The sequence below is a fragment of the Catharus ustulatus genome, chromosome 4, assembly GCF_009819885.2.
Source record: "Catharus ustulatus isolate bCatUst1 chromosome 4, bCatUst1.pri.v2, whole genome shotgun sequence".
Classification (NCBI taxonomy): domain Eukaryota; kingdom Metazoa; phylum Chordata; class Aves; order Passeriformes; family Turdidae; genus Catharus; species Catharus ustulatus.
Window position 1 is genome coordinate 7115632 of NC_046224.1, and position 17929 is coordinate 7133560.

A 17929-nucleotide genomic window follows, 5' to 3' on the forward strand; every position below is an offset into this window, starting at 1 on the left:
AGACTCCACCGTGTCAGCTGAGTTGAACCAGTTTTCTGGATGCCTTCCCACTTCCTTAATACTTCAGCTAACAGCACTAAGAGTGTGAAAGGGCTCAGTGCACATCTTTGAAGGAACCCAGGCCTGACAAGCTCTTCTTGGCTGTCGCTGCTGTGTCAGAGATATATTTGCCTTTGTTTTCCCCTTGTTTTTAAAGCTGTGTGTTTTACTGCATTTGATGGGAAACTTTAAAAGGCTCCATACAGCAATGCTTTTTCTCACCCTGACTCCTCTGCTATAGTAGAAATTGGAAAGATGGTGCCTTGGACAGTTTCTGACCCTGCTCTCAAGGCTGCTTCTTATTCACGGCTGTGGTTCAGATTTCTTTGTAAACATGGCTGTACATGATTTCCTATGACCCACAGACAGGAAAATCTCTTAAGAATGGCTTTTGGGGCAGGGACACTGAATTCTCCATTATATGTAATATAGTCCCAAACCCCACACTTTCACATTTTCTGTCAGCCAAACTAGAAAATAACATGCTGTTCAATATGAAGCAATGAGGGCAACACGGATCAGATCTCTTCAAACCAGATCGTATCAGACTTCCTGTATAAAATTGTTGGAAGTCATTCCTTTTGTTCACCAAATTACTTCAGCAGGTGCATATCTTTCTTAGAAAAGAGATTCAATCCCTTTTGCAGTGATAGAAAATGCATCATGACCCCTGGCAAACTAAAGATTAATGATCTGCTTCACTTAAAAAAACCCCTGTATTTAGATTGGATTATATGGACACAAATTGCTGCCAGTTTCAAGCTGCAGGTCAAAAAAGAAAAATATTTAAGGCAGAATAGTTCTGGTTTGATTTCTGAGTCAGGAAATCCTTGCTGTAATTGCAGTCTCCCAGGTAAGACACACTTCCCCCTGTGCTCTCACCCAGACCACATCCAGGTGTTTGAGGAGGTTCCACTTTCCTCTTCAGAGAAACACAGTGGCCTCTAGCAATGGCTAAATTACCACTCTGCTGATTGACAAAGTGCCAAAGAGTGAATGCTGCTGCCTCCATAACCAATAATTACATTTTTGTCAGGCTGCCAAGGTCCTCACACACACCTGCACGCTGCCCACACAGTTGTTACAAAGAGATTTATAATAATTAATTGTAACATTCCTATCACGCATCTCCCCACCCGCTTCCAGCAGCGACATGTAAATCCAGCCATGAGCATGTCTGATTTCCTCTCCTTGTTAACCTTAGAGTACAGTCACTTAAGAACATCTTCTGTTTGCATCCTTTGAAGCCTTGAGTCTTTTTTTTTGCTGACATCTTAATTTAATTCTAGGTGAGGAATCACACTTTTTTCTCTTCTTCTTCTATTTTACTCTGGTTATTTGTTCACACCTTCCTGACTAGTCTAGACAGCCCTACCACTTATGATTTTCCTGAGATGGATGCTTTCCAAACAGTACAGCTCTCCTCCCACAGAACATGGGCCAGGCTTCACAAAACCAAACCTCTTCCCACAGATCACCATTTCCCCAGCTAGCAATTGACTTCCAGAACTGAAGAGGTAGGAACTAAAAACCGTGCAAAATATTCATTGTTTCCAGGATCCTTCCAATTTCCAAAGACATCTACTGTCCATGTAGCATCCCATCAAGCTGCATCCCTCATTTCTACCCCTCCCTACTTTGTGCTCACCCCTGGAATCTCCCAACCTGCTAACACTGATGAGCCCCCAATGCAGTGCTTGTCTTGGTGATCTTCGTGCTGCCCCTTTTGGGAAAGCAAAAAGCCCTATTGAAATTTTCCTTCTCCCTGATTCCCTTCTAATCTGTTTTGCATTTTATTCTCTCTTTTTCTTTCTTTTTTTCCGCATCACGTTCTGTTTTTACATCCTTCTCAGTTTTCACTTTCTCTCACAGGTTGCTGGCACTATTGACATTCATCTGCACTTAATCTTCTTGGGGTTAAGTCTTACACACAAATATTTGCTTTCCCTGTTGGCACTTCTAACAGTCTAGGCAAAACTTTGAAATTTCCCTGTGGCAATAGCAGTGGGAGGTCCCAGACAGCCAGGGAAGGGGCTTTACTCCCTCTTTTCTCATGGACTTGCATTGCAGAGTGTTAGTGGTAGCTGATTCCTATCCAGGCTACTGGAGGAACAACCTTCTCTGAGGCTCAGACATTAAGCTTGGTCTGTAATTTTGAGTCCTGTCCTGTGAAACGGTTGAGGATAAAGGTCTACACAACCATGAATGCTATGAAGGGAGAAAACAGACACTGACAAGACAGCAAGACTGGGAGTATCAGATAATAAAGTAGGAAACAGGTTGAAGGCAATCAAAAAGTTGTGATTCTCAAAAGAAGGCAGCTTTACAGGAGACAAATTGACTGGATGTCACTGAATATATAGAAAGAAATAAATATATGGAAATGACTTCACCATGGAGTCTCCTTCATAAAACACTGGAGAATAGGAAAGCATCAGTTAAAACTCTCTTTCTGTACTCTTCCATGGATGCCTGACTTAGGTATCTCTTGGTATACTGTGGGTCTTGGGGAGGGGACAGGGGAGAATGCTGACAGTCTTTTACTTTACCTCTTCAGAAAACTGCCATTTTGTACAAATTCAGGACTTCTGACAATAAAGCACCTAACAAAAGGACTCCTGTACCCCACTCTGCTGTTGGCTGAAGCATTTTAGGATGTTGTATGCAATGAAATGCAATCTTTAAAGATCAATACTGAAGTAGACAAGCTCCTTAACTCCCTTCAACTAATACTTAAATACATCCAAGAAGCCAATCCAAAGCCAGAATATTTATCATAAAACGCATAAAAAAATATGTTCAGAGTCACCTCTACAGTGCATACTTGAAGTTCAAACAGAAAAAGCCCTAAAATCAATGTTGAAGTAATTCAAACAGCCCCGTGACAGCTCCAATAACACTAACTGCATTAGAAAGATTATTCCAGTTGTTCTGCAAGCTTCAGAGTTAAAGGCTTTCTGTGTCAGAGACAATGTACCCTTTTGGTAGAGTATTGATAACATATGTGTCCTCTCCTTTTTTTTCCCCAGCATTATTTTTTAAAATGTTTTGGGTTTTTTTTATTTCTTTTACACATTTTGCTCCATTTCATAAATCGATCCGTGACTGACCACAGGCCTTAAAAAGTGGGGGAACAGAGGTTTCAGAATTTCAAAACACAAGGAATTGCTTTAAGGTAATTTAGAACATTGGATTTAAATCCACAAAACAAAACTCTGCATCCTTCATGCATTCAGCAAATTTTATCCTAAAGGCTTTATAAGCTACAAGTTAAAGACTCCAAAACGCATCATAAGCTCCAGCCAAATTCAAGCCACCTGCTCCACACAGCAACGGATAGAGAAGGAGGGCTCCAGGCATGCTGCAGTCCTTGAGTCAGCCTCTGGCCTTTTCCTCATCCACTGAACCTAAGCTGGAACTGCTATATCCAGAAAAAGAAGACAGTGAGACAGAGTCATAGTCATGGTCAAGGTGTTGTGGTATAAATGGCCCAGGACCACTTCAGTCCCTTTTAGACACAAATAAGTTCATGCATGGCCAAGGCCAGGCCACAGTGTGACCTCAAATGACCTCTGTTCCTGCAATTAATGTATTGTCTTTGCCTCAAAGGCAGCAGAATCTGAAAACAGTTATTTATTTGCAGGGCTACACCCAACACTGGGTGCAAAATTAGGAGATCTTTCCACTCCAATATTGTGCTGGCAAGGATTTATAAATCCCTGTGCTGCTGTAGAGAAGTCAGGAATACTGACTGCAGATGAAACTGGAGGGAAGAGGAAGAGGAAGAGGAAGAGGAAGGGGAAGGGGAAGAGGAAGGGGAAGGGGAAGAGGAAGAGGAAGAGGAAGAGGAAGAGGAAGAGGAAGAGGAAGAGGAAGAGGAAGAGGAAGAGGAAGAGGAAGAGGAAGAGGAAGAGGAAGAGGAAGAGGAAGGGGAAGGGGAAGGGGAAGGGGAAGGGGAAGAGAAGAGGAAGGGGAGGGGGAAGAGGAAGAGGAAGGATAAAAAAGAAAAAAGAAAAAAGAAAAAAGAAGAAATGAAAAAAAGAAAAAAAGAAAAAGAAAAAGAAAAAGAAAAAGAAAAAGAAAAAGAAAAAGAAAAAGAAAAAGAAAAAGAAAAAGAAAAAGAAAAAGAAAATATTGTCCAGGACCTGGAAAAGAGGAAGGATACTGCAGCTGATAAATACTGAGCGCAAACATTGACACTTCAATAGCCACGTTCCCATCTCAATAGCTGTGGGGTTGAGGCCACCCCAGGACACTGCCAATGTGTAAGTTAATGTTTAAAGATACGTGTGGGCTTAGGAGCAGATTAAAGTACACAATGAGCTCTGGGCAAGCCTGAGATTTCTCTATTTCAAAACATAGGAAATGCTGTAAATACCATAGCAAATGCAATTAGCAGAGCGTGATAAACACCACTTCGTTAGCAGAGACCACAGGAGGCTGCTCCTGTGTCAGACGTTCCTGACAATGAGCAGGAACCAGAGGTCAGTCCTGGAGTCTGGACACAGAACAGGCAGGCCAATGCCTCAGGGATGCCTCCAGTCTGGGATTTTGTTTTTAGCCCTTCTCTGGCCTGATGCTTTGATGGAAGGGGTCTGCTCCTTCATATCTTGACATCTGTAACGTGTTTCAATGGGAGCAATGACTGACTGTAAGGACAGGATGCGTTCCAGCGGCTCCAGAGTGCCACTGATTTGGAAGCACCAGTAGTTCAGTTGCTTTCAGACACGGGTTAAGCATGGGAAGAATTTATCACTGGATGTGGTTTATTACAGCAGGCAAGATTTGAGCACAAAGTATTATTTCCAGGACACATTTAAACGATGATTCTACACCTTTGGGAAAAGAATCAAGAATCAAATTTGTTCCTTTGCCCTTTGAAACCAAGATTTAAGAAAACACAGGCTCAGTTGGGATTTCAAGGGACAGATCGTGTTCACCCAACTCAAACAAAACGTGCCTGAGCCTAAAACGTGCAAAAGGACAAAACCCAAATCACTGATGGTAGTAACAACCTTTCCATAGAGTCTTCTTAAAACTGTTTGTTTCCAATCCTCAGAGGCTTTTCACAACACCAGAAACTCATGTCCAGCATGGCACAGAGAACTTGGAAGTGATTTTTAGAAAAATTCACCTCCAGTTGTCTTTTTGAATCCAGCTGATGGAGGTGGGCTTTGGATGCTACCTGCAGGAGCTGCTCAGCCAGAGTGGGGGACACACATAAACCCTCTCCCAAGAGAGCAGCACAAATAACCAGTTTGAAGAGTAACAGGACAGGGACAGGGGGTTCTGAAAGCCTACACAGCCCTTCCCAGAGCCATGTCATGAGCCATGCAGGCAGAGGCAGGCAGCCAAAGAGGAATCTCTTCATCTGACCCACCTCAATCTCCCAGCTTGACCCAAGCTTTGTAAATAATGGACATTTCACCATGTCAGTGGGCCACATTGGTGGTTTATTTCTTCATTTCTTATTTCCATTAGTTATTTTAATTTTCTCTCATTTACATTGTTATCTTTTCTCTGCCTCTACTCACAGACAACTCTCCAGCAGAGGTACTTACAGACCAAGTTAGTTTCTTCCCCCCAGATGTTTCTTCCCCCACCATGTACACAGATATTCTCACTTAAGACAACTTTTGTAGACCATGAATAAACTTTCTTCCAGCCAAGCCAGACCTCAGAATTCTTTTAAAGTATGAGCAGGCATGTAGCAGAGGTCACCTATGGTTACTGTGACTAAGACCTTCCTGATTATTTCTCATCTTCCACACCAAAGGATATTACTTTAAAGGTAGAAAACAGTTTCCTCACTCTGCAACAAAACAGAGCATTTTGAATGGATGTGGCTGCTGTGTTTTTGCTTCAAAGACTCTGAAATGGGATTTGTTTCTTTCCCAATGTAAGGGAAATTTGGACTTAAAGCATATGAATTTCTATTCCTATCCTGAGCCATTGTCAGTACAAGCTGTTCCTCCGCTTTAACTTTCCCTCCTTTCTCTCCCCAGCAATTAAGCAATTTAAAAAATCCAGTTAAGCAATTAAATAATTTTCCACAATTAAAAAATCTAATAAACAACATCCAGAAGAACATATTTGTGTTTGTATTCTGTTTAAAGTCTCTGGAAATGTAAAAAGAAAGCCAAACAAACAATCATGCTCTGAAATAGGTGTACAGCAAAGACAAATGAAGACAATAAACTCATTGCATTTTGAAGAAATGAAGAGGATACAAGACACCATCCACCTGAAGAAGGGAGCCAGACTTCATACCACCAACATGCTCTGTTTGAATAAACAACCAAACCCCAGCTGCTCATATGTCACCCACCTGAAAAATACTCCTTACCCAAAGTACAGCACTACCTGTGCAATAAGGCTGGAAGGGCACAGGATTTTGACAAATAAGTTTGCAGGCAAAAAAAAAAAAAATTCAGACAGTTGTTTCTAATCTGCCTCTCCAGAATGGAAATAGTTCTCCTGCTGCCCCTGCATAGTGAAGAAGATGGGTCAATTTGAGGATTACAGTATGTAAATACCAGCTTGAATTTCAGTCCCACATCTTGTCTCAATATAAAACATTGCACCAACATTCCCCCTTGAAGTTGCTACTGGTTCCTTACTGATCAAGGAAATGAAAAAATACTGCAGAAAAAGTCCATTAAGTGTTCTCAGATCTCAGGAAATATTTTTTTCCTTGCTTGCTCTTAAGTTTTTTGGGCAGAAATTCAGACCTGGCTTTTTAGTCAAATTATTTTCCTTTTGTATTTTACAGTGTCATGGAAACTTGCTTCTCCCTCAGTGTATTTTTCCCTGGTGTCATTCCTTTTACAGATAACTCAACTAACAGTTGCAGCAGCCTTATTCCAAAAAAAGTTGACAGACTGGGGCAGCAAGAGGAGGGAGTCACTGCATCAGCTGCTGGAAGCACCTGCAATATTTTGCACAGCAACCAGCTGCAATTGGTCCACCAAAACCGTATGTTCCCAGTCCCTCAAAACCAGGCACTTTGGTTTGTCACTTCATATTAGCTGCTGCAAGGGGCTGAGTGCTGCCAGGGCCAGTGGCCAAGCCAAGCCTGGCACCACATGGCTGCTCCTGGCTGAACACAACAGGGCAAGGACACTTCTCCAGGGGAATTTGGAAAGGTGCTTGGCTGGCAGAGGCAGGACCAGCTTTGAAAGGCTCCGTCTGCAGCTTCCATTAGGGACTTGAACTCCTGCTGCCTCAGAGCCAACTTGGCTTGTCATTTGTGAAAATAAACATCAAAATGCATGGGCTGGGAGAAAATATGTCTCAAATTAAAAGACCTCATCTCCCTTTAAGCCACAATGGCTGATCTGACTACAGGCAGCATCACAGGTATCCTGTCTGCCAGCTGCCAGCTGGATTTTGGTCATTGATTTTAAGAATGTATTGCTCCATATTTTTCTGTATCTATCTCATAGGTGGGTCAGGAGAGAGACAAAAATTGAAAGAAAATACTTTCCCTGGGTTCAAGGTCAACTGGAGCCAGTAACTTAAGCAAAGGACAGGTCTGTCACAGTGCCTTTAGAAGCATCACGTTCATCAAGGAGAGATCTGGGTCCAGGACTGCTGGTCTACGTGAATCATCCTTTTCATCTGCTGACCAACACAAATTATCACTTTGCACATAAAAACCACACAACTCATCCACAGACTCACAGATTTACAGAAGGGCGTGGTGGCTCCCATAACTGTGTTGAATAACACATAATGTGGGTACCTCCCTCACTAATTTTGGCAGATCTTGTTCCATAACACTTGCCTGAGACTCATTCTGAATGTATTCCCCAAGAATTGGCTCAAAGCAAGGTCTAGGAAAATCCAAACAGGTGGAGAGCCATGTGCAGCCAGCTCTGATGTTTGCTTCCCCCTCCTGCTCCCAGCCCAACCAAAAGCACTGGGACAGCCCCAGTGTGTTACTGTGAGCAGGATGCCAGGACTCACATTGGGCATCTTTCAGAGGCTTCCAGGCAAAGTCGGCACCTCCACCCTCTGACACTGAACTGTCATGGGAACAAGTACGACTTGCAAGCATGACTGGATTAAAAAAAACCCATGATCTGCTTCTTCGGACTGCACATTCTGTTTTGCCTTGGGTTAGTAAGATGATACATCCACCTTAAGAACACCAGCCTCAACTCTTCTCCTTGGGGAACACGTCCCAGCACCTTGAGTACACAAACCTCTGTCAAGGAGGGGGATTTGGCTGTGGCCACAAGCTCTTTCAAGCCCTGCACCACTCAATTTCACAGCCCAGATCCCCACCAACCCTTTCCCTGCAGCTCTCCTTTCATGTCTCACAGTCTACCTGTGCTGGGATGTCGCTTCTCACTTTCCCACTCTGGGGAGGCCATGAACAGGAGGGCAGGAAAGCAGAGGTACCACTCACACACAGGGAAGGAGACAGTGGACTATAGTCAGCCTCCTCATGTCTTCTAGTTGCCACTTTTCCCATGACAATGTCATCTCCAGAGGGGATGGGTGAGAGGTCCACCACTCCCTACAATGCTGCAATTCCCAGCCCACCTTCACATATGCTCAAGGTGAGCTTTAGCCTTCCCACTGCCCCCCCTGAGCCCCTCAGCCACTTCTGTGTTAGCATAGAGGGAACATGGAAGTCCCACCTCTCCTACCTACACAGTGCCTTGGTCCTTGGCTAAGAGGCTTCTAAAGGTCAGGGGCTCCCAAAAAACTCTTCATCCAGCTAAGAAAGCACTGCAGCAGGATTTGTACCCTGCAGCACAAATCCAGCACTGCAAGTCTTTTAATCATGTCTGGGCTGGAAAGCCCAAGGGTATGGCATCCCTGCAGACAGCCTTGGATCTGAAACAGAGCAGGGACAACAGGGTGCCTTCAGCCCCACCTTTGTGCCTCCCAACATGCAGAGCTCAGCCTACAGCTGTCAACTGCCTCCATGGCCACCAGCCAGATGGAGAACCCAAAAGGTGTCCTGGGGCTGGGGGCAGATGCTTGATCACCACCAAGCTCAAATGCAGCAGCAGATAGCCACGAAATATGGAATGATTTAGAGCATTTGGCAGAACTTCATTAAAGTGTGACTCTGGATAATTAAAAGCAGCCTGGAGCCATGTGGGTCTCCCTTCCCAGCCAATTCCTGGAAGGATTGTTGCTTCACCCTTCGAGGAGGCAGCAGTAAATACACACACACACATAGCCCTGGTTGTCTTGGCATTTCCTTGCTCAGCGAGCTGGAAACTGGATATTTTTAAGGATATTATGTACTTGGATGTGCCTGAGACACAGTCAGAGCCATGCTCTGGAGTAATCTGCATTGCCTGATAGGCAGCAGGTTGGTCCAGACAGGTTCACCAGGAGCTGTGGCACCAGGAGGGTGCTAAGTGGGGGTCTCACTTTGGCACCTCCCCACCAGCATGACTGCCACAGGGGACAAGAGCTCAAGAGTTCAGATGGGTGGGGAAAAGCTCCATTTTCAATCCAAAATTCTGACTGTTCACAAATTACACCAAATCCAAGGTTCCCACATTACATCAAGTCATCCCTCCTGCGCAGTGTATGAAAACCAGCCAATCTACTCCCAACAGAAATAATGTGCCTCTAAGAAACAACTGAAAACCAGAGATATTGCTCCATTTTTCTCCTGGGAAGCACTGCTCAGAACACCTTCCAGGTGTTATAAATATGATAAAGACCATATGCAATGGAAACATCCTGTGGATAAGGCTATTGTGTATTCTTTTGTGATGTTTTACTCTGCGTTTTATCAGCCTGTATGCATGTGGAAAGATAGAAAACTGATAGGGATATGCCAGTCAGAACTCTAAGAGTCCCCTACCACAGTCTGGGTGTGAAGATTCAGAAAAGAATCAATGCCATTTCTGTGCCAAAAGACTCCTGGGAATGTCACCCAAATGTATCAATTGTCTCGTGGTCTTCCCTTGCCCCAGACACTTGTCAGCAGTTCTCCATTTCATCTGATATTGCTTACATGTACTCAAATTAAACACAGACTGTAGGGAAGGGGTGGGTTTCTGGGAGGAAAACAAAAGCACTGTAAATCACTATGAAAACAACCCAGAAGTGATGGCACTTTCTATCATGCTATTAGGCTCATGGAGAAGCAACTCCTTTAATCAATGCCAGGGCAAGGAACCACATGTAAAAGAAGATTTTCAAACCTCTAGATATTGGACCTCAGTTTAATTCTATTTTGAGGTCTTTTTGTACTGCCCTTGCCATGTAGCACTGTTTTTAACTGAGATTATTTTCTATTCCCCAGAGAAGGGAGAATGTCTAACACAGCTCATGCCACAAGCAAACACAAAAACTCAGTACACAGGAATTAAAGAGAACTGTCTCCATCAAGCCAGGATGCTACCTGCTCTTTTTCAGACTGCTTCCTCTCCTAAAACTGCTGGCTCTGGACTCCATGACCAGCATTTTTCAGTCTTGAAATTCATCTCCCAGCACTTGGAGCAGAGAGGGAACTCTGCAAGAGCAGAAGCTCTTAACTTTAATAAGAGAAAAAAATATTTCTTTTTTATTTTAATTTTGTAGATAACATGGACAACGCAGTTATCAGTTTACTTTTCCTAGTGGTCAGGATTTGCAAGACTCACAGAGCAGACTCACTTTTGGCATCAGCAATGTCCATCTCAGCTACTACAGGAAGACCTCAGGTCCATGCACCCAAGGCAGTTCAGGCTCTCTCTGGACATGATACTATTTAATCACTTCCAAAATTAGGGTGGTCTGAAAAATTATGGGGACTTCCCCAAATTTCCTTCTTTCTTCCCCCTCTCTGGGGGCATGTTCCCTGAGAGATGGATTAAAACAAGTCCCCATAGCAAACATCATGTGAACAAGCCCTTCTCTGGTAGGTAAAGAGTTTTAGTACAAGTGGCTACTTCTCTGTGGCTTGTGCCCTTGTGGTGCTGTGAAGTGCCACTGATTGAGACCCTCTACCATTCTCGTGATTGAGAGCATCAGGGAAGAGACAGGCTGGGACCAGCAGATGTGCTGCTGCCCACAGATGGGCTCAGGGACTCACCCAGTCTGGTGGCTCCCAGTCCATGCACACAGAAGTTGCTAAAACACAAATAATTCTGAAACTATTTCCTCTACTTCCACAGAGGAAGAATGTAATTTAATTTCATTTTTGCTTTGCACAGTAATGACAAGGCCATTTATGCAATTATAGTGTTTTCTTATCCAGTTCCCTTTTCAGCTGCTCCAAAGTCTTGCAGGTGTCCCAGTCAGGTCATTAGTCTGTTACAGCAGCCATGGTGCCACCAGAGAAGAAGATCCAAACCCAAAGATGTTAAACAAATATTTCTAGACTGCCAGGCTAACCTACTCATTACCTAGCTTTTTATTTGGGACACTGACCACTCTCATAAAAGTTCTATTTTTTCCTAGACAAAGCTTTGGAAGTCTCTCAGAAGGGAAGTCCATTCATCTAAATCAATTGAGGTAACAACGTGGTTGTGGCTCTGCTGCTTGAGTCAACGCAGAGAGAGAGGTTTAATAAAAGGTACAGCCTCCCCCTGCAATCTCTGATCTTAACTGAAGTTATTGCACTCCTTCATTTCCATGGACTTTATTCAGTGCTCTCACTGTTGCTCACAACTGGGCTGACACCTTGACATCAGTCCCTAGTTGTGATGCACATGGGTCATTTTGCAACTCTTCTGCACACATAAAGGGAGAGGCCAAAAGAACACATTTCCTTACCAACCTGTTGACAAAATCAGTTCAAGCTCCTCTGAATAATAACCATAAGTATTGCTAGAGATTTCTACTGCTCTTATCGACACCAGACTTCAAGTCACTTCTCATGTAATCCCTTGCGTGCACACAAAGCAACAAGGTCCTCTTTAAGAGATCACACAACCCTGCAGAAGGCCAGAAAGAGAACTTACAGCTTCTAGATTTGCACTAAAGTGGTGAAACTCTCTAGGGGGGCTAGATTTCAATCCCAACCTGCTGCATCATCCCTTGGTTTCAGAAACAACCTTGTGGAAACCACTGCAACAACGAGCAGGAGTAAAGCAAGAGATCTGCAAACATCACTAAGGGACTGAGACAAAAAGTCAAGATGAAGCCACACTAGTATTTACCTCTGCAGACATGGAGGCCAAAATGTAAATGCCTAAAGAAGCAATGGCAGGAACTATCATTGCACTCAGAAATGGCCAGAGCAAGCGCCTAAGTGAATTTATGAGATTGTGGGGTTATTGGAAACTATGGAAAGTGGTATTTGGCTCTTAGCCCAGACTGCAAGGGGGCTTAAAAATGCAGCTGGAATTAGCTTACAGCAAAAGCAGCAGGCCCAGGATGAGGAAAGTATTATACTCAACGAGATGTGCCTTGGGTCTGACCTCTTTTCATCACACACCATGGGGCTTTCCGAAAATTAAAAGCATTTTACACGATGGAAAAGGCAGGTGGCACATCCCAGTGAATCAAAAAGTTCCTGCACATATCTTTGCTCTCTTTTGCATCATCAGACACATTTGCTGGAAGGAGAAAAAGGAGTTGTCAGTGTTTTCCTTATTTCACCCCTTCAGCAGCCCAGACAAGGCTGCCTACACACAAGGAGCACAGCAGACAGAAGAGGCCAAGCAGAAGGACAACATGTCAGTGGTCACGTTTGGGTCACCTGCTCCATGGCCAGCTCAAGCACACCCTGCAGAAGGGACATCTTGCTTGGAGTAGTATTACGTGAGGCAAAGACACTCATCCATCATGGGATTTTCTCACATTCTCTCTCAGCATCCCAGAGCTGCAAATACAAATTATCCATTGCAACTGCACATGCTTCTAGCACCAAAGTCTCCCTTAAAATGTCCCCAGAAATATATCAAGAGCAGGATTCCAAAAGACTTTCAGAGTATGGGATTTGGCTGTAAACAAAAAATTTCATCACTCCTTTATTCCAAACCTCCTCTGGCCTACTGCTTTATAAGCTGTCCCTGCATGCAGCTGTTCCAACACCTGGAAGCAGGACCCTACCTATGAACTCCTGGATGAGACTTTCATCCCAGCTGCCTTCTGCTCTGAATGTCTCAACATTTCCACCTCTCCTCTCTGACTGCACAAAACATCCATGATGCCTTTTAAGTAACAATTTGTGTCAGTACATATTAGCTAGTGAGACTCCTGACTCCTCACTACAGTATGAGCCTCATCAGACAACCCTTCCCTCTCTGTCCAAGCTCTTCTCAACTTGACACCATCACAGAAGTTCCCTTTGGATGTACCTAGATCCCAAAGGGGTTCTTTTTTAAAAACCTCAAGAATAATGCCCTGGGTTATGCTCACTGTCTGTGCTATGAAGTTGGCACACGCCACAGATTTCAGCTTAGGAGCCAGCACAGGGCAGGTCAGTCGAGCACATTTGGAAATGGAAATCATTCACACCATGACGGGATGTGAGCAGACACAGTGACAGTTGGGAAAGCCACCAATACATGTAACAAGGTAGAGAGAGGAAGGGAAACACCGGGAAGAGATGAGGAATAAACTCCTAATATTGCAGCAGTCAGAAATGTCATCCCTTTCCCAGGCTGGGGCACACAGGCGCCGGGAGCCGGCGCTCAGCTGGGCAAACACAGATGCAGGAGCTGAATGGGAGCACAGTCAGCCCCAACTATTTTTAACTGATGCAGAGGAAGCTTTTACTTTTCATTATGAAGGCGAGACAAAGTGTCCATCAGTTGTGCTGAATTTGTTCACTGGACGGGTGGGGGTTGAAGCCTGTAAAGCCCCTTCCCCTGCCTGTGGGACCAGCAGCTCTAATCCCCCCCAGTCTGCTCACAGCTGCACGGGTCAAAGGGTGCAACAGCTGAAATGCACTTTTGATGCCTATGCTGAGGGTTGCCCCAACTTACCCTGAGGGTTTCTGCCTGGTGATTTCCATTAGAGCTGACCAGTGAGATCCACTGTGGGCATAAACGAACACCAGCCCATCCAGGTCCCCTACATTTAGCTCAGCATGACAAAATAAACAGGGCAGAGGCAGCACAAGCAGACACTGGCAGTTGGATCTGGTGGTCCCTCAATGCCACTTTGCTCCCCTGGACAAAAATCTGTGGATTTGGCAGCAGCAGCACCTTTACTTGCCAAGTATGTTGCTTGTGGCACTGAGGAGCAAGGGGAGTGGAAGGGAGGAGGCAGGGATGGGACCAGGGCTCTCCACCTCCCCCTTCTTGCCCAGACAGGGTTACAGCTCTGCAATTAAGTTGTAGGATAATTAATTTCCTCTTAAACATCAAAAGGAAATTAAACATCCTCTTAAACTTCTGCTGCTGTCCACACACGTGTACTTGAACAGCAGCATTCCACACTCCCTCCCCAAAATATCAGCAGCAAAAAAATACCTGCTCATGGGGCATCCCAAGGAGAGGAGCTGTGTCACTGGCCAGATGGTCACACAGCAGCTCAAACTCTGTATGCTGGTATATTCAGCCAGGAGGTGAAAGGAGAAGCCTCGGCCAGCTACTGAATTCCCTGCATCCATCTCCCAAACAAGCCACTCATACATCCTCTGTCACACATATACATCATGCCTTGGGAGAATCCACAGAAGACAAAAGCAATGACACCTGTCCTGTCCATCCTGACCTACAGAGGTGTTTAAAATGTTCTCAGTTACCAGGGGAAACAACCAGCCTCACGATACAAGGTTTGGCACTAAACCAGCTCTACAAGTTCCACTTTTGCAAAAGTATATGCACATCCAGAACGTGCACACACATGATAACAGGTTGCTCCTCTCTGCCAGATAAGCATTTATTAAAATCCTGCATGTATTACACACACTACAATCCCATAAAGGGGCTCAGAAGCCACCAGCAGTGGGCATCTTTGGACTTTGCATACATTCTTAAGAGAGGATTGCCTAGAGGGTGAACTGCTTTCTGTGTCCTTCCTTGAAAGGAGAAAGAGACATTTCATCTGTCTTGTTCAGAAGTAAGTGCTGGCATCGCTCAGAGAAACCCAGCCCTCATCACTCACATGAAATGTGCCCTCAAGAGTCTATTTTTCCCCAGCTGCTACAAAGGCAGCTCAGGGCAACTATCTCAGTAGACATTTATGCTGTTATGTGGAGTCAGGCAAGAATAATCCCTTACAGTCTGTCATGGTCCAGGCACTGTTCTTGCTCCATGAGATGAACACAGAAGTTCAAAAAGAAAGCTCTGCTCCTAAACATTTCAGCTGAAATTTAAAAATGAGGTCTAGAGATGGCAAACCCAGGAATGGGCTGAGTTGGGGAGGACAGGATCAAAAGTAATACTATTTTCAACCTATTGCTCATGAGCAAGTTGATACCAAGCTTTGCTCAGGTCTACAGGAAGCTAAGGAGGTTAACACAGAGGTCAGCTTTGAAAACAGTTAAATATTTCCTCACCAGTGTGTTACTTTGCTAGTGATACTAGCCAAGGAACAGGAAAATCAGGGACCTGCTGCTCTGCATTCATATACACATGTTCACAAAGGACATGGGAATGCCTGAGCCCACTTTGAAACAAGCACTGGAAAGCAAACAAATCCCTTACCCGGTTGTCCTCTTGAATCTCCCAGTCACTGGAGAAGCTCAGCACGTGCTGTGCCTGCGAGCAGTTTGAAAACTGGAAGAGGCTGGCAAACATCCTTCTGTTCTCCTGGGTATCAGGGAAGATTGCCTCCTGGAAGTTGACTCCATGTGGCAGGAGGATGTAGTTCTCATCCATTCTGGAACACAGATTGCAAGGGCAGCCCACTGTGAGAATGAGCAGCACTCTCTCTCTTGCAGAAGTCACCTGCCGTACTTCAGCCTGCCTCAATAGAAAGTCACAGACTTTTAGCTGGCAAGTGGCTCTCAGCTCTCCTGGCATGTAAGTCACCAAAATGACAATTTCCACCACGAGGACTGGATCAGGCAGCAGCAGTAAGGACCAAACAGGCTCCTTCCACCCTGCAGATACCTGTGACACCACGTGAAGGAGGCAAATCTGTATTTTGGGCCATGGTTTCTACTGAATTTGCATCGCTTTGCCCTTGAGCCCAGAGTTTAAGTACTCCTTCAAGCAGTCAATAAATAACTTGTGTCAATAAAATGTGTTTAAAGATATTGCTGCAGACTAACCCCTAGACAGCATCAAAATGAGTTTTGTTACACACCAGTGCAAGAACATAGGAAGTATTTCAAGACAAGCCACTGAGTAGTATTTTGCAAATGCTCTTGAATTGAAAGGTCACGGAGATGGCTCTGTTCCCACATTGTGGTTTATTTTCTTATTCTTTCGATGAGCCCAAAGTCAGGGTTTGGCTGAGACTCGGGAGAGTCGATGGAAAGCTATCGGGTGAGTATTTGGGGATGGGTTTTAAACTCCCGTGCCAAACTTCGGCAAACAGGCGCTGGCCTCTCTCCAGCTCTGTGACCGTCCCGCCGCAAAAACAAAAGCAGCAGCACCCGCGAGCGACTCAACAGCAGCTCCCCGTGCGTGTGCTGGCCGACAATGCCGGGATACTATGAGAGTTTGTTGTTTCGGGCTTTTCTTTCCCTATAAACTGCGGGTGGAAGAGGAGAGGGCGCTGAGCCGGGAGCGGCAGCGGACGGAGCGAACCCTCCGGGCAGGGGCGGAGATGATGCCCCGGAGCCGGGATGCGATATCCCAACCCCTCCCCGGACCCCTCCACCCCGGGACTCACCGGAGGAAGAAGAAATAAGCGTAGCCCTGCATGACGGTGTGCGAGTGGCAGGAGAAGTAGCCGAGGCCGGTGAGGTTGAGGCGGGAGCCGGCGGGCACCTCCAGCATGCTGCCCCACGCCTGGTCGCACAGCAGCTCGATCTCGGCCGAGTAAAAGAGGTCCCCCGCTCCCTGCTGGGGGCCGCCGGGGGGACCCCTCTGCCAGGGCAGGTAGTTGTAGGCGCCGTAGGGGTCGGGGTGCAGCGCCAGCACCCGCGCGTACACGATGATCGCGGCCAGCTCTGCCCGGCAGCCCTCGCTGAGCGGCCGCCACTCCGCTGGCAGCTGGCAGCCCCCGGCACCGCCAGCCCGGCCCCCCAGCACCAGCACCAGCCCCAGCACCAGCACCGGCACCGGCACCGGCACCGGCACCGGCACCCGCAGGGGAGGCATCGCGGGCGGCTCCGGGCCGGGGGCTAAGGGGGCTGGAGCGGGGCAGGACGGCTCGGAGGGACCGGGGGGGGCGAGAGCGCAGGGAGGCAGCGAGGCGGAGATGAGAAGGGGTCGGGGGTGCAAAGGGCGGGAGGGAGGAGTGGAGGGAGCCTGGGGCAGATGCCCGGAGGGCTGAGAGCCGAGCAGGCAGGGGTGAGAAGGGGCGAAGATGCAGAGGGTGGAGGGGCAGGGGGTGTCCGAGACGCGAGGAGCAGAGATGCAAAGGGGAGGGATGGGAAAAGGCAGAGATGCGAAGGGGGCAGAGAGGCAAAGGGGAGGGATGTAAGTGAGAGAGGTGCAAAGGGGGAGGTGAAAAGGGAGGGATACAAAGGGGAGGGATGCAAAGGCAGAGTTGCAAAGAGGAGGAATGCAAAGGGAAGAGGTGGACAGGACGGAGACTGCAAAGAGAGAAGATGCAGAAGAGCAGAGATGGGAAATGCAGGCACGCTCCGGGATGCGGGAAGCTGCTGCCAGACATTCCCTGGACCCGGGATGAGCACTTGGTGGCACCCAGGGCTTTGTAAGGTGAAGGTGTAGCTCGCAGGGTTTTGGAAATGCGAGGGTCCCAGTGGAGCAGGGGGCTGTGCACAGCTCCTTTAGGAAAGAAAATCCTCGGAAACTTAAGATGCGTTTATGTAGAAACTTTTAACTCTAGTCATCCACTTCTCCCACTTCAAACGAGGCTGGAGAAAAACTTGCAAGTGTAGGAGACCAGCTCTTCC

The 17929-nt window shown here is 46.2% G+C and overlaps 1 protein-coding gene across 1 annotated transcript in view; it reads right to left on the reverse strand.

The window, feature by feature from the left end:
• CCDC3 (coiled-coil domain containing 3) overlaps positions 1 to 17168 on the reverse strand; it is a 34777-nt gene extending 17609 nt beyond the window's left edge. The window contains exons 1-2 of the mRNA XM_033056861.1: positions 16738 to 17168; positions 15603 to 15777 (exon numbers count right to left, since the gene is read on the reverse strand). Coding sequence (XP_032912752.1) covers positions 15603 to 15777; positions 16738 to 17168 — 606 coding nt within the window. The remainder of the gene's footprint in view (positions 1 to 15602; positions 15778 to 16737) is intronic.
• Between the last annotated feature and the right edge of the window lie 761 nt (positions 17169 to 17929).